This window comes from Ambystoma mexicanum, chromosome 12 (assembly GCF_040938575.1).
Source record: "Ambystoma mexicanum isolate Mex_15411 chromosome 12, UKY_AmexF1_1, whole genome shotgun sequence".
Classification (NCBI taxonomy): Eukaryota; Metazoa; Chordata; class Amphibia; order Caudata; family Ambystomatidae; genus Ambystoma; species Ambystoma mexicanum.
In genome coordinates, this window is record NC_090936.1 from 151,293,899 (window position 1) to 151,316,089 (window position 22,191).

General features: G+C 48.0%; 1 protein-coding gene across 4 annotated transcripts in view; it reads right to left on the bottom strand.

Annotated features, from left to right (window-relative positions):
- Nucleotides 1–9,545: 9,545 nt before the first annotated feature.
- Nucleotides 9,546–22,191, bottom strand: part of DNM1L (dynamin 1 like) — a 1,039,542-nt gene continuing 1,026,896 nt past the window's right edge. For all 4 annotated transcript variants that reach the window (XM_069628197.1, XM_069628195.1, XM_069628196.1 and 1 more), the window contains one exon: nt 9,546–9,836. In XM_069628197.1, the coding sequence (XP_069484298.1) occupies nt 9,780–9,836 (57 nt within the window). In that variant the 3' untranslated portion in view covers nt 9,546–9,779. The remainder of the gene's footprint in view (nt 9,837–22,191) is intronic.

Consider the following 22,191-nt stretch of genomic DNA (forward strand, 5'->3'; position numbering starts at 1 on the left):
ATGCTGCTCTGTAACGGGGGCCAACAGCATGAGAGGTGACTGCCTGGGAGGAGACCTACTTTGTCTAGGAGACGTTGCAACTCTGTTCCACTTCCTCTCTTTGTGATATCTTTTCCTTTTCTCGATAGGGAATCGGGTAACTCCTTGAGGGACCCAGAAGTTCCCTCTCTCGAGGTATCCGGTGCTCCTTGTTCCTGTATGGAAGGTAGCCTTTTTCTAGTTGCTCCACTAGCTGACTGCAGTGAGGGTAACTCCTGAAGGGACAGCAACACCTGTGGGTTGATAGCGGGTGACTGTGGCAGCGTAGGCCTGGCGTGTGGCTGCGGAATTGGTTGAGGGTGGGCCAGGAAGCACCGGCGAGTACACTGGAAAGTGTACTGATTTTCTTTGTGGAGATGGAGGACGTGGGTCTGAATAACTGTCCTGAGAATTGGGGTGAATAACTGCTCAACCTCAGTCTATATGGTGCTCAAGGATTTGTTGTGCGAGCACTGGTGAAATTGAGGGCGACTCCCTACCAGAGGTTGTGGTCTTCATGACCGCTTCCATAGTAAGTTGCTGTTGATCTGCACCAGTCTTGGTAGGCTGTAATGAGTACAGAGGGATTTTAATTACTATGGGTTCCTCAGGAGGGGTCACTTTGGCTTTTTCTTGCCCTCCTGAACATCCCTCACCTAGAGATATTGCCAGTGGTTGTTTTCTGGATGTTTTCTTTGAGTTTTTAGTCCGTCAGATGCTTCATTGACAGGGGCCCAATTGCCTTAATTATAACTTCACAGCTACCTTCGATAAGATCGTCGTGACTCCCTTCTCAGGTCACCTTTCTTGTCGACGAGGTGGCTCCAGTCGACGATCATATCGTTGTCAGCAATATGCCATGTATGGTGGGCGACAGTCTACGGCACAACTGTTGCAGTCGAGTTTGTCACTGTTGCCGAGGCTTTCGTCAACGGAGTTGTCATTTGCTTTGTCGTTGACATGGTTCTGCCCATAGTCGTTCAAAGGGTTGTTGCAGACAAAATTGTTACTATCGTTGTTGACAAGGCCGTCATAACCGCCTTCGAGGTTTTCTTTTTCACATTGCGCGTTGACAGTGGCGTCGTGGACAAGGTCGCTGGGGATGCCGTCGACGGTTGGACTTGCTTGATGTGTCCCCTTTTCTCTTTTTAGAGTAAGATGGTAATTTCTCCTTGGACCAGGCCCTTTTAGAGACTTGTTAGCCTTAGTAGCAATCACACTTATAGAGGACTCAGCCTCAGAAGGGGGTTAATTACTCTCAGTCGACCAACATACTAGCCTCCATTTTCTATCTTTAAAGAGTTTTTATGCAAAAAGAAGCACAAATCACAGTCTTCCTGTATGTAGTTAGGGTACAGCCAGTAAATGCATTCAGTGTGCTTATCCCCATCCTAGACTTTGATGCCACATGTCTGGTATGCTTTGAACAGGATTTCCCTGCCTCGCCCTCCTTGTCAATGGACCCACTTATTTATGAGAAGTTGAAGGAACTATCTCTGTAGGATGTTCTCGGGATGTTTTTATGAAAAGAGTTTCTCAGGAGAAATGGTTCAGAGGACTCCTCAGTACGACGTGTTAGAATCTAAAGATGGCCTCTTTGGTGGATCTAGATACTAGACATCCCATTGATGGGCGCACAACACATCCAAAAGGACATTGATGTTCTACTAAAGTAAGCTTAAACGCTTTATTATATACTGTAACACTGAGGTTACAGAGGATTCCCAGCCTGTCAGCGGGGAACATTCAAAGCATGTGAATCCATGAAAGAGCCAATGCTGGAGAAACAGACTGTGCAATGGTTCTTGACAAAGGGCTAATGATTCAGCTCATGATGCTGCACAATTTTTCTTGATGTCTGAACCAGGGTCTAGCAGCACTGTGGGGAAGAAGCTAGAAAGAAACTCAGAAAAAACAACATCTGACAATATTTGAGGATGGCAAATAAAGGGATTAAGAAAAGAGCTTAATGTTTGTGGACCAGTAGGAAATTCAAGGCACAAAATAAACCTCTTTGAGTTAAAGTTATGAAGGACCTGCACAATTGAACAGAAAAAGTACACAAATGAGTCAACATTATACTATAATAGAAAACGATAAAGGAAATACAAAATCGTACACATGAATGAGGTTTTCAATTATCTATGACAATACTAGGACAGTTAAGATTGAGTCCAAATGAGAGAGTCTACTAAAGATGTTGGTGCAAAGAGTACAGAATCTTCAGGGGATGCACAGGACAAAAGTATATAGCATGTAAATCAATGTAAAACTCAATGCTAGACAAACATGGGTGCACCTCTGTGGAAACTGTGCCCGATTCAGTGATATGATTCATGGGTACGATATTCGGAACAAAGGGGTACTGGGAGGGTTGAATATGCTTATGAAAAAGAAAATATACCCTGAGAAGATTGAAACAGAACAAAGGCCACCTTCCTATATGCAGAAAACTTGTTTGGGAAAACTTTAGAACTTAAACGGAAAAAAATGACTTTCAATAAGTTACATTTATTAACTTGAAAACTTAGTACACCTCTTTAATACAACCAGTTTTATTTACAATAACCAGCCTCTCAAACATACATTTTGTATCACTGTATTCTATAATATCAACTTGCCGTCTCTGTGAGAACCAGCAAAAACATGAAAACAGGACCCATTTACTTTATGGTTTTCTGCTAAAATCGGCAAAAACAATACCTAAAACGTGTCCATTTGTTCCCACTTAATAAAATAGCTTAAAAAAAATAAATTTCTCAAAAATGTATTAACACATAAGAACAGTTTCCTAACAAACTGCAATAGACTAATTCTTTGTTCCAGCAAAACAGACAATGTGAATCAAGAAATTAACAGGTCAGTTTTGAGCAAAATCTTGATGTATTTTTAAACTTGATCATGTACAATTTTCAGTGGATGACATGTGCGAATTGGTCTTAGGGCTATTTTACCCAAACCGCCTTGGGGCAAATTGATCATGGAATTTCTTTGAAGGATTTCAGAAAATCTTTTTTCTGTCGGCCTTTGCCCAAATTTAATACTTATATGAAAGGTGGCCTGAAATGACCCCGTTTTACACACACCTATTAACTTGTTGGGGTATCACCATATTGAATATCTGAACCAGGACCAACCAAAACGGCCAGACTAAGAAACATGCTAATGCTTTCAAGTGTATATTATGTGACTGACACCGAATTTTCACTCTGAAAACTAGGGTTTAAAAAATAAAACTAGTGCATCGGGAAGGCCAGACAATGCATGTAGAAAAGAAGCATTACCAAAAATATATTTAAAAAGTAACCCTCCTTTTCCTTTGTAAAACCAGATTGCAGGAATGACATTAAGAAGCTGGACAAAACATTTTTGAAGTTGATTAAGAGCGTCTGTGAACAAGAGATAGTCAAACTATGAATTGTTTAGAAGCTATATACAGGTTTGAACAATAATTCTTGCAAATGAGCAAGAATAACAGATTAGACATGGGCACGCACAAGAGAAGCACTTGTGGACATTAGTATATGTTCTTGTGACCGAAACAGTGTGAAATCAAAGGAGAGACATTAGAGGCTTGCTCTAGAAAAGGTGCAGAATAAAGTTCAGCAATCCAGAGTTCCTATATATGAGCAAGGAAAGGGGTGCAACCTAATATGGAATACTTCCAGCGCTTCGCTCTGAGATTTGACGAGTTGTTTAGTTAGCAGCAAGGTCACGGATTGGTGGAGGTGGTGCCCTCACCTCCTTTAGTAAAGTGTAATAGGCATAGTCGCGGATACCTTGCGCTTTCCTTCAAGAAGGATGAAAATCACACAATTGAGTGAAACCCAAATGGTTTTTATTAAGGTAAAGAAGACATATAGCCTTGTGTGGTCAGCCAACACGTGTTTCAACCTCTAGGGACCTTGTCAAGGCTATTGTGTTTAGTTGATGCCCGATTTGGGTCCTGGGCTGTTCAGTTCCTGTGTAGGCTGTGGTAAAAAGGTTATCCGCCCTCTTTAAGTCAGGGCCGGGTTTTAGTCCTGGTAAGGCTGAATATTCCAAATTTGTCTGTGCTTATTGCAGCTCTCCGAGTCACAGCACTTCCTATATATGGGCCTTCTCAGTGGTATGTTGAGTTGCAACAGCTTCAAAACTTAAACAAAAATGCCCTTCATGTCCAATTCAATAGCAAGGGATTGGCCTTTGTATAGACACTGCTATCGCAACATCACTAGAAAACGGAGGAACCAACAGCATCAAAATGTTGCAGTATATTTCCAATCCGAGCTGGGATGCTGTTGGAGTAGGTAAGGGCAGATACTAATTCTTCCAGCAATTAAACCATTTTAACTCTTGAAGATCCAGAATTCCGGTTTGCTTCTGAAACATGAAATACTGACACAATCGAAATGAACCGCTTGACACGTCTAATGGTGACTTCCTAGAGCATATTCAAATTCCAACAATCTCAGAGTCGGAATCTGATTTGCTAGAAGAAACTATAACTGTGGATGAGGTTAGACTAGCGATTGTAAAATTGGATGCTGGTAGGACTCCAGGGCCGGATGGCCTACCAGTTGAATTCTATAGATGGCTACCGAATTCAGCTTTGGACCTGCTGACAGAGATGTTTAAGGTTCCTAAGTGTGGAGGAATACTCCCGGAAACTACTAGACATGCGACAATGTCTGTATTCTTAAAAAAAGACAGATGAAACTTTGGCATCCAGTTATAGACCGATTAGCTTAATTAATGTAGACAAAATGCTGGCCAAGATATTGGCATTAAGGCTGGATAACCTGCTACCGAAGTTGATTGATCAAAATCAGTCTGGTTTTGTTAAAGGAAGGATGACATCCAGTAATATGAGGAAACTGCTACGTACCATTACTGTGGCATCAGAGTTGTCTGAAGATTCGGCTGTCCACTCATTGGATGCCGAAAAGGCCTTCAATAGAGTAAATTGGCAATTTATGTTTAAAGTATTTGAAAAGATGGGTTTTGGAATTCAGTTTAGATCTTGGATTAGTCTGCTATACACTAAACCGACAGCGGATGTTAAAACTAATGGCCAGAGATCAAATTCATTTGAATTAGAACGTGGCACAAGACAAGGATGCCCGTTATCACTATTGTTTGTAATTGGAATCGAACCATTAGCTATTGCACTGAGAGCTGAAGGTGATTTGCAAGGCTTTAATTGTTGGGGTTTACCACAAAAAATGTGGTTATACGCTGATGACCTGTTATTGGTCCTCAAGAATCTTGGTGAGTCAATACCTGTACTTATGAACATTTTGGAAGCCTTTCACCTATGCTCTGGATATAAAAGAAACTGGGCAAAATCGGAAGTCCTACCATTGGTGCCAATTTGTGACAAACATTTCATCACGCAATTGGGTTTTAGATGGTGTGCTGATAAACTACTATATTTCGGGGGGGGGTGGATTTTGCTGAGTATTGTTGACTTTGTGAGAGAAAATATGAATATGGTGTGTACTACTTTCAAATTTGGACTTGGAGAGGTGGAACCTGTTGCACCTTTCCCTTTGAGGGAAGGGGAATGCTTTGAAAATGGTGTTGAATCCTAGAATAAACATTGTATGGAGTATGATCCCGTTAGATATTGAGCAGAAATACTGGCGTGAATTGGACAGGCTCATTCAAAATTTCTTATGGGATCAGAAACAACCGCATCTTAAAATAAGTAAACTGCAGTTGCCTTTATCTAGGGGTGGTCCCAAATTTCAGAGCCTATCATATGGCCTTTATGGCTCGAACCCTATTTGCCTTCTTTAAATCGGAACAAGAGGACTGGTTGTGTGCCGAGTCTAGTCATTTGGGTCCATTGTCGCGTATAGCATTGTTGACAATTAAACCAAAGAGACCAAAGATGGAAGATCCATTGACTAGGAGTTTAAGAACTTCTTGGTTGCTTTTGAATAAATATTTGGGTTTTGATGCATTAAGAGATCCAAGTTCTTCAGTATGGATGAATCCGAAAGTTAAACATGAAGAGAAGGTTTTGTTCTGGCATGAATGGTTGCTTGCTGGGGTACAATGGATAGCAGATCTTTTTAATGGTGTGGAATGGATGACAGCTAGGGAAATACAGGCAAAGTTTGATATTTCTAACTTCCGCTTGGCAGACTATCGGAAGATCAAGAAGGCAGTGGGCGATGTGAATAAGGAAGTTAGGATTAATTTGGATATGCTTGGATGGAAACCAGGAGTGAGAGGCTGTGGTCTTGTCAGCTATGTTTATAGACCAATTGTGTCAAATTACAGAGGAAATGACTCCTTGACATTGGACTGGAATCAGTGGATTGGGAAAGACATTACAGAATATCATTGGTCACGTATTTGTGAGAATGTCAAGTTATGCTCTTTAGGGCTAGCTGAAAGATCCCGTCAAATTAAGATTATAAATAGAGTATATATTGGACGCCTGAGAGATTGGTGAAAAGGGGATTGAATGACAGCCATGAATGCTGGGCGTGTATACATGAGACTGGTACCTTAAAACACATGCTTTGGGATTGTTTGAGGGTAAGAGGTCTGTGGTTTGAATTTGACAAAATTTGTGAAAAAGTTCTGGACGCAAAAATTTGTATGGACTTCAAGACCATTGTGCTGCACAGTGATGACATGTTGGAAAATTTGGCTACATCACAGTACAAAATTGATCTTTCGGGGTGCAATGGTGGGGAAGAAACTGATTTTAAGACATTGGAAATCATCTGATCCTGTTACTATTGAGATGTGGATACAGATGCATATGTTGGCGGGGATTGAAAAGGTTTTATCGGAGGGAGAAGAAAAACGCTTTATTCGAAAAGATCTGGGGTAAATTTCTTTTGTTGTATTAGGTTTGAACAATGACTGTGCAGTGACTCCTTTGGGGGTGGGAAGATGTAATGTATATATTTCAATGGTTGTTAAAATGGATAATATTGTTTGTTCTTGTTTAAGTTTTCGGTTGTATTTTTTTTGAGTAAAATACAATTTTAAAAAAAATTAAATACTGGCACAAGCAATGATTGTCAAGTAGTGCAGGTTAGAGTACTTTAAGCAGACTTCTGCAACTCAGCTAGGAGTTCTGGAAGATCTAGAAAAATTATAGCACAGAGTACAGATTTAATAAACTATCAATTTAGAGAGTCTGTACCACCCACTTATCTATAGGCACTATTCCCCACCATGTACAAAACTCATCCTTCCACATAAACGCTTGCACAAGCAAAGCACACTGTTCGGCTTCAGATGGACCGTTTAGGGTAATGGGAGTTTATTCTCCACATAGAGGTTTTCCTGAGTGACGTTTCGCTACACAGAAAACATGTCAAAAACACCAAAGGGTACACAAGCTACCCTATTCAAAAACACAAGTCCTTCGCATTGACCACCTACTAGGTCACGCAAAGTTGGCAAAAAGTAAGGCAGGATTACTTTGTGCAGACAATCTGACAGTAAAACTAAACCTGCCAGGGTGAAAGCTAACAGACAGCATCTCATCTGAATGGTATCGGACATTACTTAAAATATCTGGGAGTTCTGGCTGAAAAGTGATCACTACCCAAAGCAGCATACATTAGGACACCGATATAGTGAAGGAATAACGTTTTTGCAGAAAAAGCGCAAGCCTTGTGACCCCACCCAATGAGGTCTGAACCAATTGCTACGATTACTCTACAGGATATATAGTAAATGATCCAATACACAAAACAGAGATATAAATACAGAATATAATCCAGTATATGGTGAGCATCTGTGGAAATGGAGCAATTGTTGAAGGTCCTTTGGAATACTTTATATAGATTTGAATTGAGTTGCTTTAGAATCCAAAGAGACTTGCATGGTCTGTTTGGGTAAAATGATCAGTAACTGGTCTGTCGCTGTAAAGAGTCTTTCGCTAAAACAAAAGGAGAGCGAGCCCTACCAACTGCCAGAAGGGTACAGATTGAAAGAATTACAGTGGACTGGAATTGGCAAAAACTAATCCAAGTCTCAAAAAGTGCGGCTGCTAAAATGTAATCCTACTTCAGGCACATTGCGCTCCTCAAATAAAGCAATTTCCTAAGCAGCCATAGTTTGAGGTTGTGGAAGTGATCACAAATGCATATATTAAGGTCTGAAAGGAAACCCATTCTGTACCAGAGAAGGGTACCAGATAGCAATAGAATTCGATAAAAAATATAACTTTTGATTGGCTCAAACTGATGCATCATTCCCATATGTAAGTGGAAACCAGACCTTTGGTGAGGGGTTTGAGTACACAGTGCAACCATGATTAAGCAGTTGGTTGTACTTGTACCAACATGAAACAGCGAACGTTGGAATGTTCAACAAGCCCGCTTCCAATTTGGAATGTTTCAGAGGGGCGGGATAGAGCTTACCAGTGTTAACTTTATTTTATCAGGACAGAAGGCTCTCAACCTCCCATAATAAGGTGCGTCGGTTTTGGGGAGTGGTTTGGAAGAGGTTTGCTTTTACAGAGATGGGACAACCATAGAAACCAGAAACCCACAAATAGGAATAAACTAAGAGGCAAAGAGATGCTAGGGCAAGAGCAGACTCGGATCCATGGGGTTCATCAGTTAAGAAATCACAGCATGGTAAGTTTTCCATTTGCAACTTACTAGTTTTGCCACGTGAACAACTGTATTGCAACTGAGACTGCTTGACTGATACACAAGAAATGTCCAGGACCTCAAGGATGGAACACATTTGCTTTGGCTAAACTGGGGAAATTATTAAATGCTGTGTAAAAACAATCCTTTACCTTCATAAAAGAAAACGTACAAAAAAGGACCCAGGTGGCGTGGTAGGACATCACTGAGAGTGCAATGGTTTTGCTATAGCAACAGACAACTTTTGTATTTACCCGAGCATTCACAGCTTGGGATCCTCAAAACGGGATGCCCCACAAGCTTGGAAAAGAATGCAATCCGCAACCGTTAGACATTTCAAGCTTTCCTTGTTTCGCCAAATTAAGGAGGACACCTTGCGTCTTAACAATAAAAGGGAAATGGAAAACAACATGTTTCTCTGTTTTCTCGTACTCAAAACAAATTGTTAGCTCATATCCTGGCAAATACTTGTTGCCCTTACAATGGGCACAAACAGCTCTCCAGCAGTTACATAGCCACTGACAATTTGATAAATGTCACTTTACTGACCGGCAGAAGAGAAAAAATGAAGCTCTGCATTTACATACAGTATGAGAGGCCACTTGTACATTTAATTTTGAGTGGTTAAAAAGTATTTTTTTTTCAGCTTCCAGTATATTCAAGCAGCTCTATGGATTAATGCCTTCTACCAAATCTAAGTAAGCCACATTGCACATTTACCAATGGAGTACAATTGCCTGGGTTCTTATCACAGCATCGAACAACTATTCTGAGAAAACATGGACGATTGTTTAAAGTGGTACATGCTGCCATTGGCAAGGTCTGCCAAAAATGTAGAATGTTGTCACTTAACATTAAACTGGGTTAATTTTCGTAACAAGAGAACAATCGGGAGGTTCAAACCAAGGAGAGCCATTGTAGGTTTATAAGAGATTTAATATGTTGTGTTTTTTTCTTCTAAATGCGGCATCGTATTTCATATTGAACTATACCAACTGACTTCATGTGAGCAGATTTACACAGTACACAGATAACAATTCATAAATAAAAATCTACCAAGTATACAATGAATGGCATTTGTGTTAATGAACACATTTTCAAGTTGTAAACGTCTCTGATGTGAAGTGGGAGACATTCCGAGTTCGTTCTTCACCACAGATGCGTTTCCCGGATTTCAGCAATAATTTGACCGGCTCGTTGCAGTGCCTGTGCATCAAAAGAAAAAAAGAAATCATGAAGAAATCATTTCTCCACATTGCACATGTCCATTATAGGTTTTCTGAGATGGCATACTGTAGTGGCCTACTTCAATTAATTTAATTCCCAGACTCCTGCACACCCTATCAGACGAGCTCAGATAGGAGCGAAGAAGCAACATCTAATATGCTGAACTCTGGCTTGGGGCAGCCCTGTTCAAACAGCGCCATTATTATTGTTTTTAAAAAATAAAAAAAATGTTGCACCATTTCACCATGCTAGTGGTCTCAAAGTGCATAAACCTTGTCCATGTTAAGGAGCAATTACGTCCTCCACCAGGGACCACAATACCTTAATCTGCTGGAAGTCATGGACAGGAAAATGAGTGTGTAATAAAGAGAATACCACCAAAGTGTGTTGTGCCTGTAAAGGCGTGTTCTTGATTAAACAATGAGTAAGTGAAGGATAGAAGAAAAACAGCATATAGTAACGTGCATATGTACGGTTTGGGTTAGAGGCATGGCCAAGACAGCCACTTAACATCCATATTATCAGGGAGCCAGGTTTAAAATGTTGGGCAGCCGCTGCTTAGGACAGTTTAGGCCAAGGGAACCACCAGTTTCAATTGGTTCTGGCTAAGGGCTCCTTTCACTGCTCCCACTACATTCCATACTAACCTGTTCAGGTAAGTACCATACCCTCCCCCCCCCACCACGACCCCCTACATCTCTGTCCTAACCCCGCTAAATATGCTCCCATTCCCATGGTCCCTTTTAAGTACCATGCTCCTAGTACTCCTATTCCTCCTTACTGTCCGCTCTCCTCTCATCTGCAGAGACTCACCTACTCCCAAGATCTGCTCACCCCTCTCTCCACATTGCTATCCCCTTTTCGGGTTTACATTATTTTTAACTAATTTAATTATTTTCCAATAGTTTACTTTGTCTACATTACTTCAAATTCTTTTTAATGGGGACCAACAAACGCTCCCTTCCACTTCACTACCATTTGCTGCTCAAACCCTTCACAGCTCCTTTATCTCCCAACCCTTAATAACATTGATAGAATAACTCCGCCACAAAATAGTTCTAAGTAAATTACCTCGAAATAACTTAGTTCATTAAAACAAGATCACATGCTCTCTTCACCTCCTAACTTTCTCCTGGGTTGTAACTCTCCCTCCCAACACCAACCTCATCTACCCAAAACTTCTTTATTACCCCCATCCACCTAGCCACGCTTGCACACACTTAACTTAGTCTCTGGAATGCTAAACCACTACAGAACAGGAAAACATTTCTCACAGATCACTTTGATCCCCATCATCGCAAACTCAGTGATAGCGATCACTGGAACACTCCCACTCAACACTGCAATGCTGTTGGCTGCCCGTCACACAGAATTATGTCAATTCTCTCATTGCCCACGACTAACCATAAAAGTTGGCAGTGTTGGTCTGAAGATCAACAAAGACATCCTCAGATTGTACACCACCATTTTCCTCAAAATGTCAACGTTAATCTATCAATATAGAACTTCTGAGGAACAAGTAATTTCCAAAAAATATGTAAATGGTTATCCTATGCACATATACATGGGAACAGGTTGAGCCTCCAGAAAACATACCAACTATAAACCTGGATATATTTGCAACGCCATTGGGGGTCAAATAGACCTTTTGCGTCCTAGTCTGACTACGGTGTCAGTGCCTTAAGTTTAAGATGATATATTTCATTCACATGAAAACTATGCAGACAGAGGCCCGTATGTTTGAGTTTTGGGTACAACTGGTAAGTCTCAGATCCAAATGCCTAACAAATAACGAACAAGTTACTTACCTGTAACTGTTCTCCAGCATGGGTCTGGCATGGATTCACATGCTCATGAATATTCCCCGTCAGGCTGGGAATCCTCGGTACAGGGAAAAAAATCAGTATCAGTTTCGTTTCTGATCTGTCTTTCTTAGTAGTAACCAATCACTGGTCTCTGGGTCATACTTCCTCCAGCTTTGGTAGCACATAAAGTGGCAGTAGGACCAAGTGAAAAGCCGCAGAGGGGAAGGAGGGAGAGTTTGCATGTGAATCCATGCCAAACCCATGCTGGAGAACAACAGTTACAGGTAAGTAACTTGTTCCTTCTCCAGCATGGGGTCTGGCATAGATTCACATGCTCATGAATATAAGAATACATAGCAGTACACATATGCACAACCACGGGAGGTGGCAAGGCTCAACATTAAGCATTACATAAACTCAACATTAAGCATCTCTTACCTCCTCACCTTGGGCATGAAGGAAAGGTGCGTCCTCAGCACCACCCTCGTCTCGTGAAAAGTCAAGTATGGAGGCTTGCAGGATAGGGCCTGGATCTCTCCCACTCGCAGTGCGGAGGTGATGGCCACAAAAAATGCTGTTTTCCACGACAGGAATTTCAACGGTGCCGAATGCAGAGGCTCGAAGGGCGCTCCCGTGAGCCTGCTGAGCACCACGTTGAACTCCCACGCCGGGGCTGGAACCTTCACCGGCAGGAATGAACGGAACAGTCCCTTCATAAACTCCTTCACCAGGCGATGAGACCACAGAGATGATCGTCCCGTAGTTCTGGTGTAGCGGGAGACTGCCGCTAGATGTATTTTGATGGAGGCATCAGCCAGCCCCCCCACCCCCCTGGCCAGCGAAAGCAGGTACGGCATCACTTGAGGGGCCGTAATTCGTAGAGGGTTAATCTTCTGTGCACGGCACCAGACAGAGAACCTCTTCCATTTGTGTCCATATCACTTGAGCGTTGAGAACACCCTGGCCTTTGCAAGCACCTCCTTGCAGTCCGCCGGGATATCGTACCCTCCAAACTCTAGTGCCGCAGGAGCCAGGCCTGCAAGTTCAGAGACCTCCGGGTCGTGATGGAGGATGGCGCTGGAGGATGGCGCCTCCTCCTCTGGAGAGAAGATCCGCGTCCATCGATAGTTTGACTGGGGGGTGGTGGGGGACGCTGACAAGTCCAGAAGGGCCGGGAACCAGATCTGTCTCGGCCACGCTGGTGCGAGGAGGATCATCCTGCACCGGGACCTCTTGAGTTGGTTGATGAGTCGCAGTAGCAACGGGGAGAACTCCTACAGGAACAGGCTGTCCCAGGGCAACGAGAAAGCATCTCCCATGCTCCTCGGAAGGGGAAACCTGCTGGCGAACCTCTGGCACTTGGATTTCACCGCCGTTGCAAACAGGTCGATCTGGGGTTTGCCCCATCGTCGGAAAAGTCGATCCACTTGATCCTGACCCAGTTCCCACTCGTGGCACGAGCGCAGCTCCCTGCTGAGTGAGTCGGCAATGGTGTTCTTTATCCCTGCTAGATGGAAGGGCACCAGAAACATCCCCTGGGCAACGGCCCAATGCCACAGATCCTGGGCCTCCTTGGATAGGGCCGGGGACCTGGTTCCTCCCTGCTTCCGGATGTAGAACATCGTGGTGGTGTTGTCAGTGAAGATCCTCACCACCTTGCCCTTGATGGATGGAAGAAACGACCCGAGAGCCCAGAACACTGCTCGGAGCTCCAGGATGTTGATGTGGAGTGACCTCTCCTCCAGGAGCCAAAGGCCTCTCGCGTGAAGATCTCCGGTGTACGCTCCCCATCCCTCCGGGGAGGCATCAGTCGTCACAGTCTCCTGGTGTGCTGGGTTTTGAAAGTCTGTGCCCGCTGCGAGATGCACGTGGGTGCCCCACCACCGAATTGCTTGGTGGAAGACCTCGTTGAGCGGGATCTTGTCTTTCGAAACTGCCCACCGCTTGCATCCAATGGGCGTCGAGGAACTCCTGTAGAGGACGCATCCGCAGCTTGCATAGGTGCACCAGGTAGATGCAAGCGGACATCATGCCGAGAAGGGACTTGATGGACCTCACCCTGGCCACGTCCGCGGCCAGCAGGCGCTGCACTTTGCCCACGATGGCCTTTGTCCTTTCTTCCGACAGAGAGGCCAATCGTGCCACTGTGTCGAGCTTGGCTCCCATAAACAGTGCGACCTGCGACGGAACCAGGTGGGATTTTGGGAAGTTGGAGAATCCCAGATCCGTGAGCAGTTGGACGGTCTTCGCTGTGTACTCGATGGCGAGTTCCCTTGTCCTCCTCGGATGAGCCAATCGTCCAGGTAGGGGTAAACGTGGATCCCCTGCATGCGCCGCTGCGCCGCCACTTGTGCTAGGCACTTGGTAAATACCCTGGGCGCCGACTTCAATCCGAATGGCAGGGCCTTGAATTGGTAGTGCCGTCCTTGGACTACGAATCTGAGAAACTTACCAGGTTACTCACCGTAGTGACCACCTTACTCCTAGTCCATAGTCCCCTTTCCTCCATACTTACGGGACATCTCTCCTTTCTGTGGGACGGGATCAGAGCACTTTTGTAAAAAGCATCCACATTTTTTTCAAAAATGTGTCCCTCCTCTCTTTCCTGCGCGGGGCCCAGCACACGGCCGTAACCCCGCCCACCTTGGCTCCGCCCCGCGCATCGCCCATCAGTCCTTTTCTATTGCAGGGTCCAAGACCCATTAGCAATAACAGAGGAACCTTATTAGAGGGGACGGCGGGCGGCGGTATGGAGGAAAGGGGACTATGGACTAGGAGTAAGGTGGTCACTACGGTGAGTAACCTGGTAATACTCCTACGTCCCATCCCCTTTCCTCCATACTTATGGGAGATTCCCCAAGCACTCCTTACAGGAACTATGGGTGGATGGAAATACCCCTTACTGAAACAGGTTCTTCAGCACAGCCTGGCCGAACTGAGCGTCAGCCCTAGAGCTCATATCGAGGCAGTAATGCTTACAGAAAGCAGATGGGGAGGCCCAAGTAGCCGCTCTAGCGATGGACTCCCAGGGAACATACTTCTGAAAAGCAACCGCAGCTGATGTGCCTGGATACACTTAGGCGGCTTCAGCTTTTGGACGGTGAAAGAGTCCGTGATACAGGCAGCAATCCATCTGGAAATGGATGCCTTAGACACCAGCCTGCCCTGGGGTTTACCGAAGGTCACAAACAGTTGGGAAGAACTCCGAAGCTCGGCAGTCCTGTCCAGGTAGAACTTAAGAGCTCTTCGGACATCCAGGCAGTGTAGAACCCTTTCTGCTTCCGAGGCAGGTTTCGGAAAAAAGACCGTAAGGGAAATCGACTGAGTCAGATGGAATTCGGTCACTACCTTTGGTAGGAAAGCTGGGTTCGTCCGAAGGACTACCTTGTCCTTGTGAAAGACCAAGAAAGGATGCTCCACCGACAATGCCTGGAGCTCACTCACCTCCTCGCTGACGTAACGGCTCCCAGAAAGGAAACTTTCCAGGACACGTACTTGAGGTCAACCGTAGCCATTGGCTCAAAAGGTTTATGGCACAGCGCCGTCAGGACTACATTTAGGTCCCAAGCCAGGTGCAGACTACGAACCGGAGGGTAGAGTCGTGTCAAACCAGCAGAATGTCTCTTCACCACCGGGTTAACGAATAAGAACACCGGTCTGTAGAGAGGTAGGCGGAAATCGCCGAAAGATAAGTCCTGCAGGACAAGACATGAACCCCTGACTCTGCTAGGGAGGAGACAAAGGACAGCATCGTGTCAATCATCGCCACCCTCGGGTCCAATTCTTTCTCCAAACACCAATGACAGAACCTGAGCCATTTACTCTTGTATTGGGATGTGGTTGAGGGTTTCCTGGCTCCCTGGATAATGCGCATGTTATCCGCAGACAAACCCAAAGGCTCTAGAGCTGTGAACTCAGGCACCATGCCGCCAAGCTGAGCGATTGTGGGGAGGGGTGCCACATCTGCTGTTCCCCTTGGTGAAGGGGAACAGGAGTTACTGGTAACCTGATCGGCGGACACACCGACAGGTGTTGAAGTTCTGAGAACCAAAACCGGGCTGCCCACCACAGGGTTATCAGAAGAAGATAACAGTTGACAGAACTTTTCAACTTCCAAATTGCTCGATGAACCAGAGGAAGAGGCGGGAAGGCGTAAGCCCTCATGTTGTGCCATGGATCTCGAGTGCGTCTCCCAGAGAGGAGGCTCCCAACCCCCCTTTGGAGGCGTACTGAGGAAGCTTCTTGTTTACCGCCATGGCGAAGAGGTCCACCTCCGGTGTGCCCCAACGCAAGAAAATCCATGATAGGATCTCCGCCTTCAACTCCCACTCGTAGCTGACCACTGTCCGCCGGCTGAGGGCATCCGCAATGACATTCAGCCAGGCCGGGATATGCACTGCAAGCAGCCAGACCCCATGAAGCACGGCCCACTCCCAAATCTGGATGGACAGATCCACGAGAGGGGGAGACTTCGTTCCCCCTTGCTTATGTAGTACATTGACACCGCATTGTCCGTTCTTGTGCTGACCACCTTGTTGACAATGAGAGGTCTGAACGCCTTGAGCGCCAGAAAAATCGCCAGAAGCTCCAATTGATTTATGTGCAGGAGCTTGTCCTGAGGTGACCAGAGGTCCGAGACCTGAAGAAGATCTAACGTCACACCCCACCTGAAAAGGGAGGAGTCTGTCGTGATCGTCACCATGGGTCTTGGAACCCGACACCCACTGACAGGTTGCTGAGAGAAGACCACCAGTTCAGGTCCACTCTCATGGAATCCGGAATCATTATCCGTTTGGAATCTGGGTCCACAGCCTGACGCCAGGAACTCCGAAGAGCCATCTGGGTCCGTCTCATTTTGAGACAAGCAAGAGGAAGAGCCAGCACACACGAGACCATGAGGCCCAGAAGCATCTGGAACCACCAGGCCGACATGCTCTCCGACTGCGTAAACATCTGACACGTGGCCAACAGATCCGCCATTCTGTCCCCGGTCAGATACACTCGGCAGTCTATCGTGTTCCAACGAAAACCCAGGAAAGTCAGGTCCTGTGAGACCGTCATGGAGGATTTCCGCCAGTTCACCGACAACCCAAGAGGAGAGACTGGAGGTTGCCCGCTGCTGCCGAAGGCAAGGGCTGCGTAGGAGCCAGTCGTCCAAATAGGGATACACATGGATAACCTGGAGACAAAGATGGGCCGCGATCACCAACATCTTCGTGAAGACACGCGGCGCCGAACTGAGGCCAAAAGGAAGCACCCGAAACTGGAAGTGCTCCTCTCCCAAAGAGAAACAGAGGTATCTCCTGTTTGGGTTCCAAATCAGGATATGCATGTACGCATCCTGAAGATCCACCACGCTGAGCCAATCGCCCGCCTACAACGAGGAGCGAATCTGGCCGGGCGTGATCATTTTGAATTTCTTTTGGGGTAGGGAAAGATTGAACTGGGAAAGGTCTAGGATGGTGCGCAGGCCAGCCTGGTTGGGTATGGGCACCGTAAACAGCCGGGAGTAGAAGCCCTCCACTCGTTCCCCAAGGGGAATGGGTTCCACAGCTCTGGGGAGCAGAAGTTTCTGAACCTCGGCCTTGAGGGAGGGGGAGCCCGACAGCTGAAAAGGAGGGTTGAGGGGTGGGGTAGGGGGTAAATGTAAGCGGAAGCCCGCTCGAGTGACTGACAAGACCCATCTGTCTTCTGTGATGGTCTGCCACGCCTCCCAATGAGACGCAATGCGTCCTCCCACCGGGGTCTCGTGCGAGCACAGAAAACCCTCATTTGGCAGGTTTATCGTGGCGGTGCCACCCGAACCTGATGATGAGGCTGAGGAGCGGGAGAAATACCGCGTACGCTGTTGTCTACGGCTGTTATTCCCCAAAGGAGTATCCACTCTGCGATTTTTGCGGTCGAGGAAGCCCCTAAAACCAGAGGAAGGTCGACCTTGCGACAACGGCCTTTGAGTCTTGAAGGGAGGTTTAACCAGAACAGACAATGATTTGGACGTCTGAGTGCTGCCTTTGGTTTTGGTGAGCTCTACATCTGTAGAAAAGTGAAAAAGCTCCTTACCATCAAATGGAAGGTCCAGAACCTTGTCTTGCACCTCCTTCGAGAACTTAGTGGCATGTAGCCATGCTTGCCGCGAGGTATCAACCCCTAGCATCAGACCCCGAGCCGAGGTGTCGAGGTGATGAGCCGCAGCCTCCAGGAGATCCTGGGCCAAGACCCTGGCATCGGAAAGGCCTCCTCTGAAATCCTCCAGCTTCTCGACCGGAATGTGCTCCGAAAAACTCCGACAGACCTCTCCACATCCGCATGTTAGCTCCCGCCAAAATCAATTCTGCAATGGCCTGCCTGAGCTGCAAGGCCAAATTGGCAAAGATTTTCCTCCCTAGGGAGTCCAGGAGCTTGTCCTCCTTTCCCAAGACCTGAGTCGCCGTCGCGGAGGAGGAAGCTGCAGGTCTGTATTGCAACGTGGCCGCAGCCACCACTGTGGAGGAGGGAGGTGGACAAGACGACAAGGCCACTTCTTCCGAGGAATGTAGCTTGTACCTCGCGTCAATCTATTGACAAAAAGCCCCGAGTGTGGCTTTTCCCAAACTCGTCGGACCTCGGCCAGAACGTCCTTCTGCAAGAACAGGCTGGTACGCTCCAAAGGAGACAAGTGAACGCCCCATAAAGCACGCCCTCCTGCGGAGCAGGTGCCTCAGGCACCGGAACATCTAAGAAGCTCATCATATCCAGTACCCGGTCATGGAAAGCTCTGGTAGAGCGGGGCAGGTCCTCGTTGTCCTGTTCGCCTTGAGGGTCATCTGACAGGTCCGGCTCCTGCTGAGCCGAGTCAGGCACTGCTTTGTCCACTGGGGACAATGGTGGCACAGGCGGAAGCGCAGGGGGGAGGCACCACGGGCAAGGGAGGCACCGGCGGAACCACCGACGGGACGGGTGGACATATCTCCTTGAAAAGCCCCTTGAAATATTCCCTCATGGGGTCGGTGCGCATAAGCGCTTGAAATTTACCGAAAAAGGCGTCCTCGGGAGATTGTTACGGAACCTGAGGAGGCCTCATGAGGTGGACAAATCCAGGGACGCAACAGGGAAGGGTGCCACACCGGCCCCTCTGCCGACGTATCCACATAAATCAAGTGAGCCGCCCCCGCGGGCAACGAAACATTGCGCGGAAGAGGCATCTGGGCGTTCCAATCATAAACCGGCCGGTAAGGATGCGCACAAGGGACCTTCGGTTCACCCGAAGGACCGAACCCTACACCAGGGGCCGATGGCATAGTTGTAGGGGTAGTACCTAAAATGGCCGCCGTGGTGGGAACGGGCGCCATTTTGTCCTCATCTGAGGCGAACTGCGGCACGTGAGGAAGTGAGGCAGGGGTCCCGTCGATGGATCAGGGGTCTTAATTTTATCCTTAACATAGGGAACCTCGGCACTTCCGGTACTATGAGGCCTGGAATGCTTTTGCGACATACCAACCGCCAACTGAGCCTTCGAAGGAAGAGCCTCGGCACTTCCGGTAAAAGAAGAAACTTTCTTCTTTGCCCCCTCAACAGATCTGGTGTCACCACAAGAGCGGGAACAGTGCGCTGTCACCGACAGGGCCTTGCCTGGCCCCTCAGAACTGTTGGTAGCCTTAGCCTCTGTACGAGGGACCTCGGCCCGGTAGAAGCCTTATCGGCACGGGCTTCTAACATCCGTTCGGTAACCTCAAACCCATCCAAGACCTCGGGGCGTACCCCGGTTTTGTTTTTGAGGGAAGCCGAAAGAGTGGCTCAGAGCAAGCTCCGGTACCCCACGACTCAGTAGAACTTGGTCTTCACACAGCCCCCACAGGAGAGGCCTCGGAGTGTACTCCGGTGATCACAGGCCCCTTACGGAGACCCTCGGAGAAAACTCTGGTAGAATTATTAGGCCCGACAGGCACCTCAGGGCGAACCCCGGTAACAGAGCGATCAACGTCCCTCCCGGCTCGAGAGGAACCCGGGAAGGTATCCCCCGGCCGGGGTGCTCTGAAAATTAAAGAATTTACTGGGCATTTTTCTTCTCGTCGATGAACGCCTGAAAATGAGAAGGAGGAGTCCGTCCGAACACCTCCTTCCACCGCCCCAACTGACGTAGAAGTTTCCGGACCGAAAGGGAGTTGCAGTAAAAACAGGAGTCCCAACAGTGTTCCAGACCCAAACACTCTAAACAAAGAGGATGGGGATCCGCCCTCGCGAAGCGACTGACACGATCAACAGTCTAGAAAATCTAGTTTAAAAGACAGACTAGTAAACGAAACGAACGCTAGCGAGAGCCAGAGAGGGAAAAAAAGGGAAGAAAATCTTCTGAGGATGCAAGTGCGTCCGGCCCCGATCGCGGAGAGAAAAGGACTGATGGGGGATGCGCGGGGCAGAGCCAAGGTGGGCGGGGTTACGGCCGCGTGCCGGGCCCCAGGCAGGAAAGAGAGGAGGGACACATTTTTGAAAAAAATGTGGATGCTTTTTACAAAAGTGCTCCGGTCCCGTCCCACAGGACGGAGAGATGTCCCATAAGTATGGAGGAAAGGGGACGGGACGTAGGAGTATGTGTCCTTTTAGAACAGGGATGTGGAAGGAAGCATCCTCCAAGTCCAGTGACAATATGAAGTCGCCTTCCTCCAACTGTTCCAGAACGTGCTGGAGGGTGACCATCCAGAACTTCTGGGCCTTGATGTACTTATTTAACCGACGCAGGTCCAGAATGGGGCGCCAACCGCCTGTCCTTTCTGATGAGGAAGTATCTTGAGTATACTCCGGAGCCCCGGAGCCTCTTCGGGACGAGATCGATGGCCCCCTTCTTGAGCATCGCCCTTACTTCTAACAGCAGTTGAGGGACGTGATTTTCCTTCATGGCCACGGGAGGAATGCGGGGGCACTTCTTTAGGAATTCTAGAGTGTGCCCGTGGGCCAGGGCATCCAGCACCCAACGGTCGGTGGAGATGGACTCCCACACGCTGACTTACTTCGCCAGCCGGCCTCCCACCGGGGTGCTCAGGTTGGGGCCCGACGCTATGGCCGTTTCAGTCCTGCTTGGAGGCGGCCATGCCGCCCTGGCCTCCTTGGCGACGAGATCCTCCTGACTTGCCGCGCCCTCTGTAGGCCTCTTGTGACGAGGAACGGGCTGGGCTGCCTGGCGGAACGTAGACGATCCACCGCCGAATCCTTTGGAGGCACCTTGCTTGCCTCCGGAGTTCCGAAAGGGCGGCCGTCGTCGCTGCAAAACTCCCAACGCCCGAGCCGTCTCTATGTCGGTCTTGATGGCCTGAAGTGACTCATCTACTGTCTTCCCAAACAGGTTGTTCCCGACGAAGGGCATGTCCAGTTGCCCAACGGTGTCCGCAATGTCCGTGGCCACTGTAATGGCGTGGTCCCACGTCACCTCACCTTCCTGTAGGATCTCCAGGGCCTACCGCCCTCTTGTTGTCCGGTAGGAATTCCAGCAGGGGAGCGATCTTGTACCACAACTCCCTGCCGTAGCAGGCCACAATCACTAGGGTGTTGGCCAGCTTAATTGTCGTCACCACAGACGAGATGACTCGTCGTCCCATGGCGTCCAGTTTCTTTCCCTCGCCGTCAGGTGGGGAGGTTGAAGTTGAAGCCGTTGCCCCCGCCGCTTTCTTCTTGGCCGCCGCCGAGGCGACCGAATCCGGGGTCGGCTGTGCCCTAAAGCACAAAGGGGCGGAATCGGGGACCCGCTACTACTTCTCATACCGATCCCTCTTGGCAGGCGTCGTGGATGGGTTCTTCAGGAGAGCAAGTCTCTCGTCCCAGATGTAGTCAAGCAACGGCACCGCAAGTACCGTCTTCCTCTTGGCCTTGCGCCGTTGATAGGGGAAGCCTTCCTTCTTCTGTTCTTTTGGGCAGAGCTGGAAAAGTTTGGATGCCCTGGCAATCATGGCGTGGAAGGAGCCAATGTCGTCGGGCGGGGAGGCCCAATGGGGTGGTGATGGAAGGCCCATCCCTTCGTCACCACGGTCGTCATCCATCCCCGTCGTGGCCGTATCTGTTCGTGTCATCCCTAGGATCAGGAAGGAGATGAAGGCTGAGTGGGCTGGAAGGGCGGAGGGGGATGAACTCTCCTCCGCTTGTTTGGAGGGCTTCCCGACGGGCCCGGTTCTGCTGGGTCGTCCGTTGGGGGTAGCGGCAACCTCGCCCCCATCTCTGTGCATAAGGTTTGGATTTCCATCAAAATGGCCACCAAGTTGTCCTGAGGCTCGGGCACTGGCTGCGACAGGCGGGATTGTTGCTCCTCCTCCACGGGAGCCTTGTCGGCGCCACTGTTGCTCTCTTCGTCTGCCTCCCCGGGATTCCTCCCATGGGACCAGACCTCCTCAAACCTCTTGTTGAGGCCCTTCACGACTTCAACCCGCTCCTCCTCAGAGGCTGTATCCCTGTCCCCCCACCCCTCTTTTTCCACTGGGGTCTTCACGGGGGTCTTATCGATGGGCTGAAAAGAGGATTCCCTCTGCGGTGGCAGGGAAACTCTGGGCCCTGAGGTCGCCTCCACT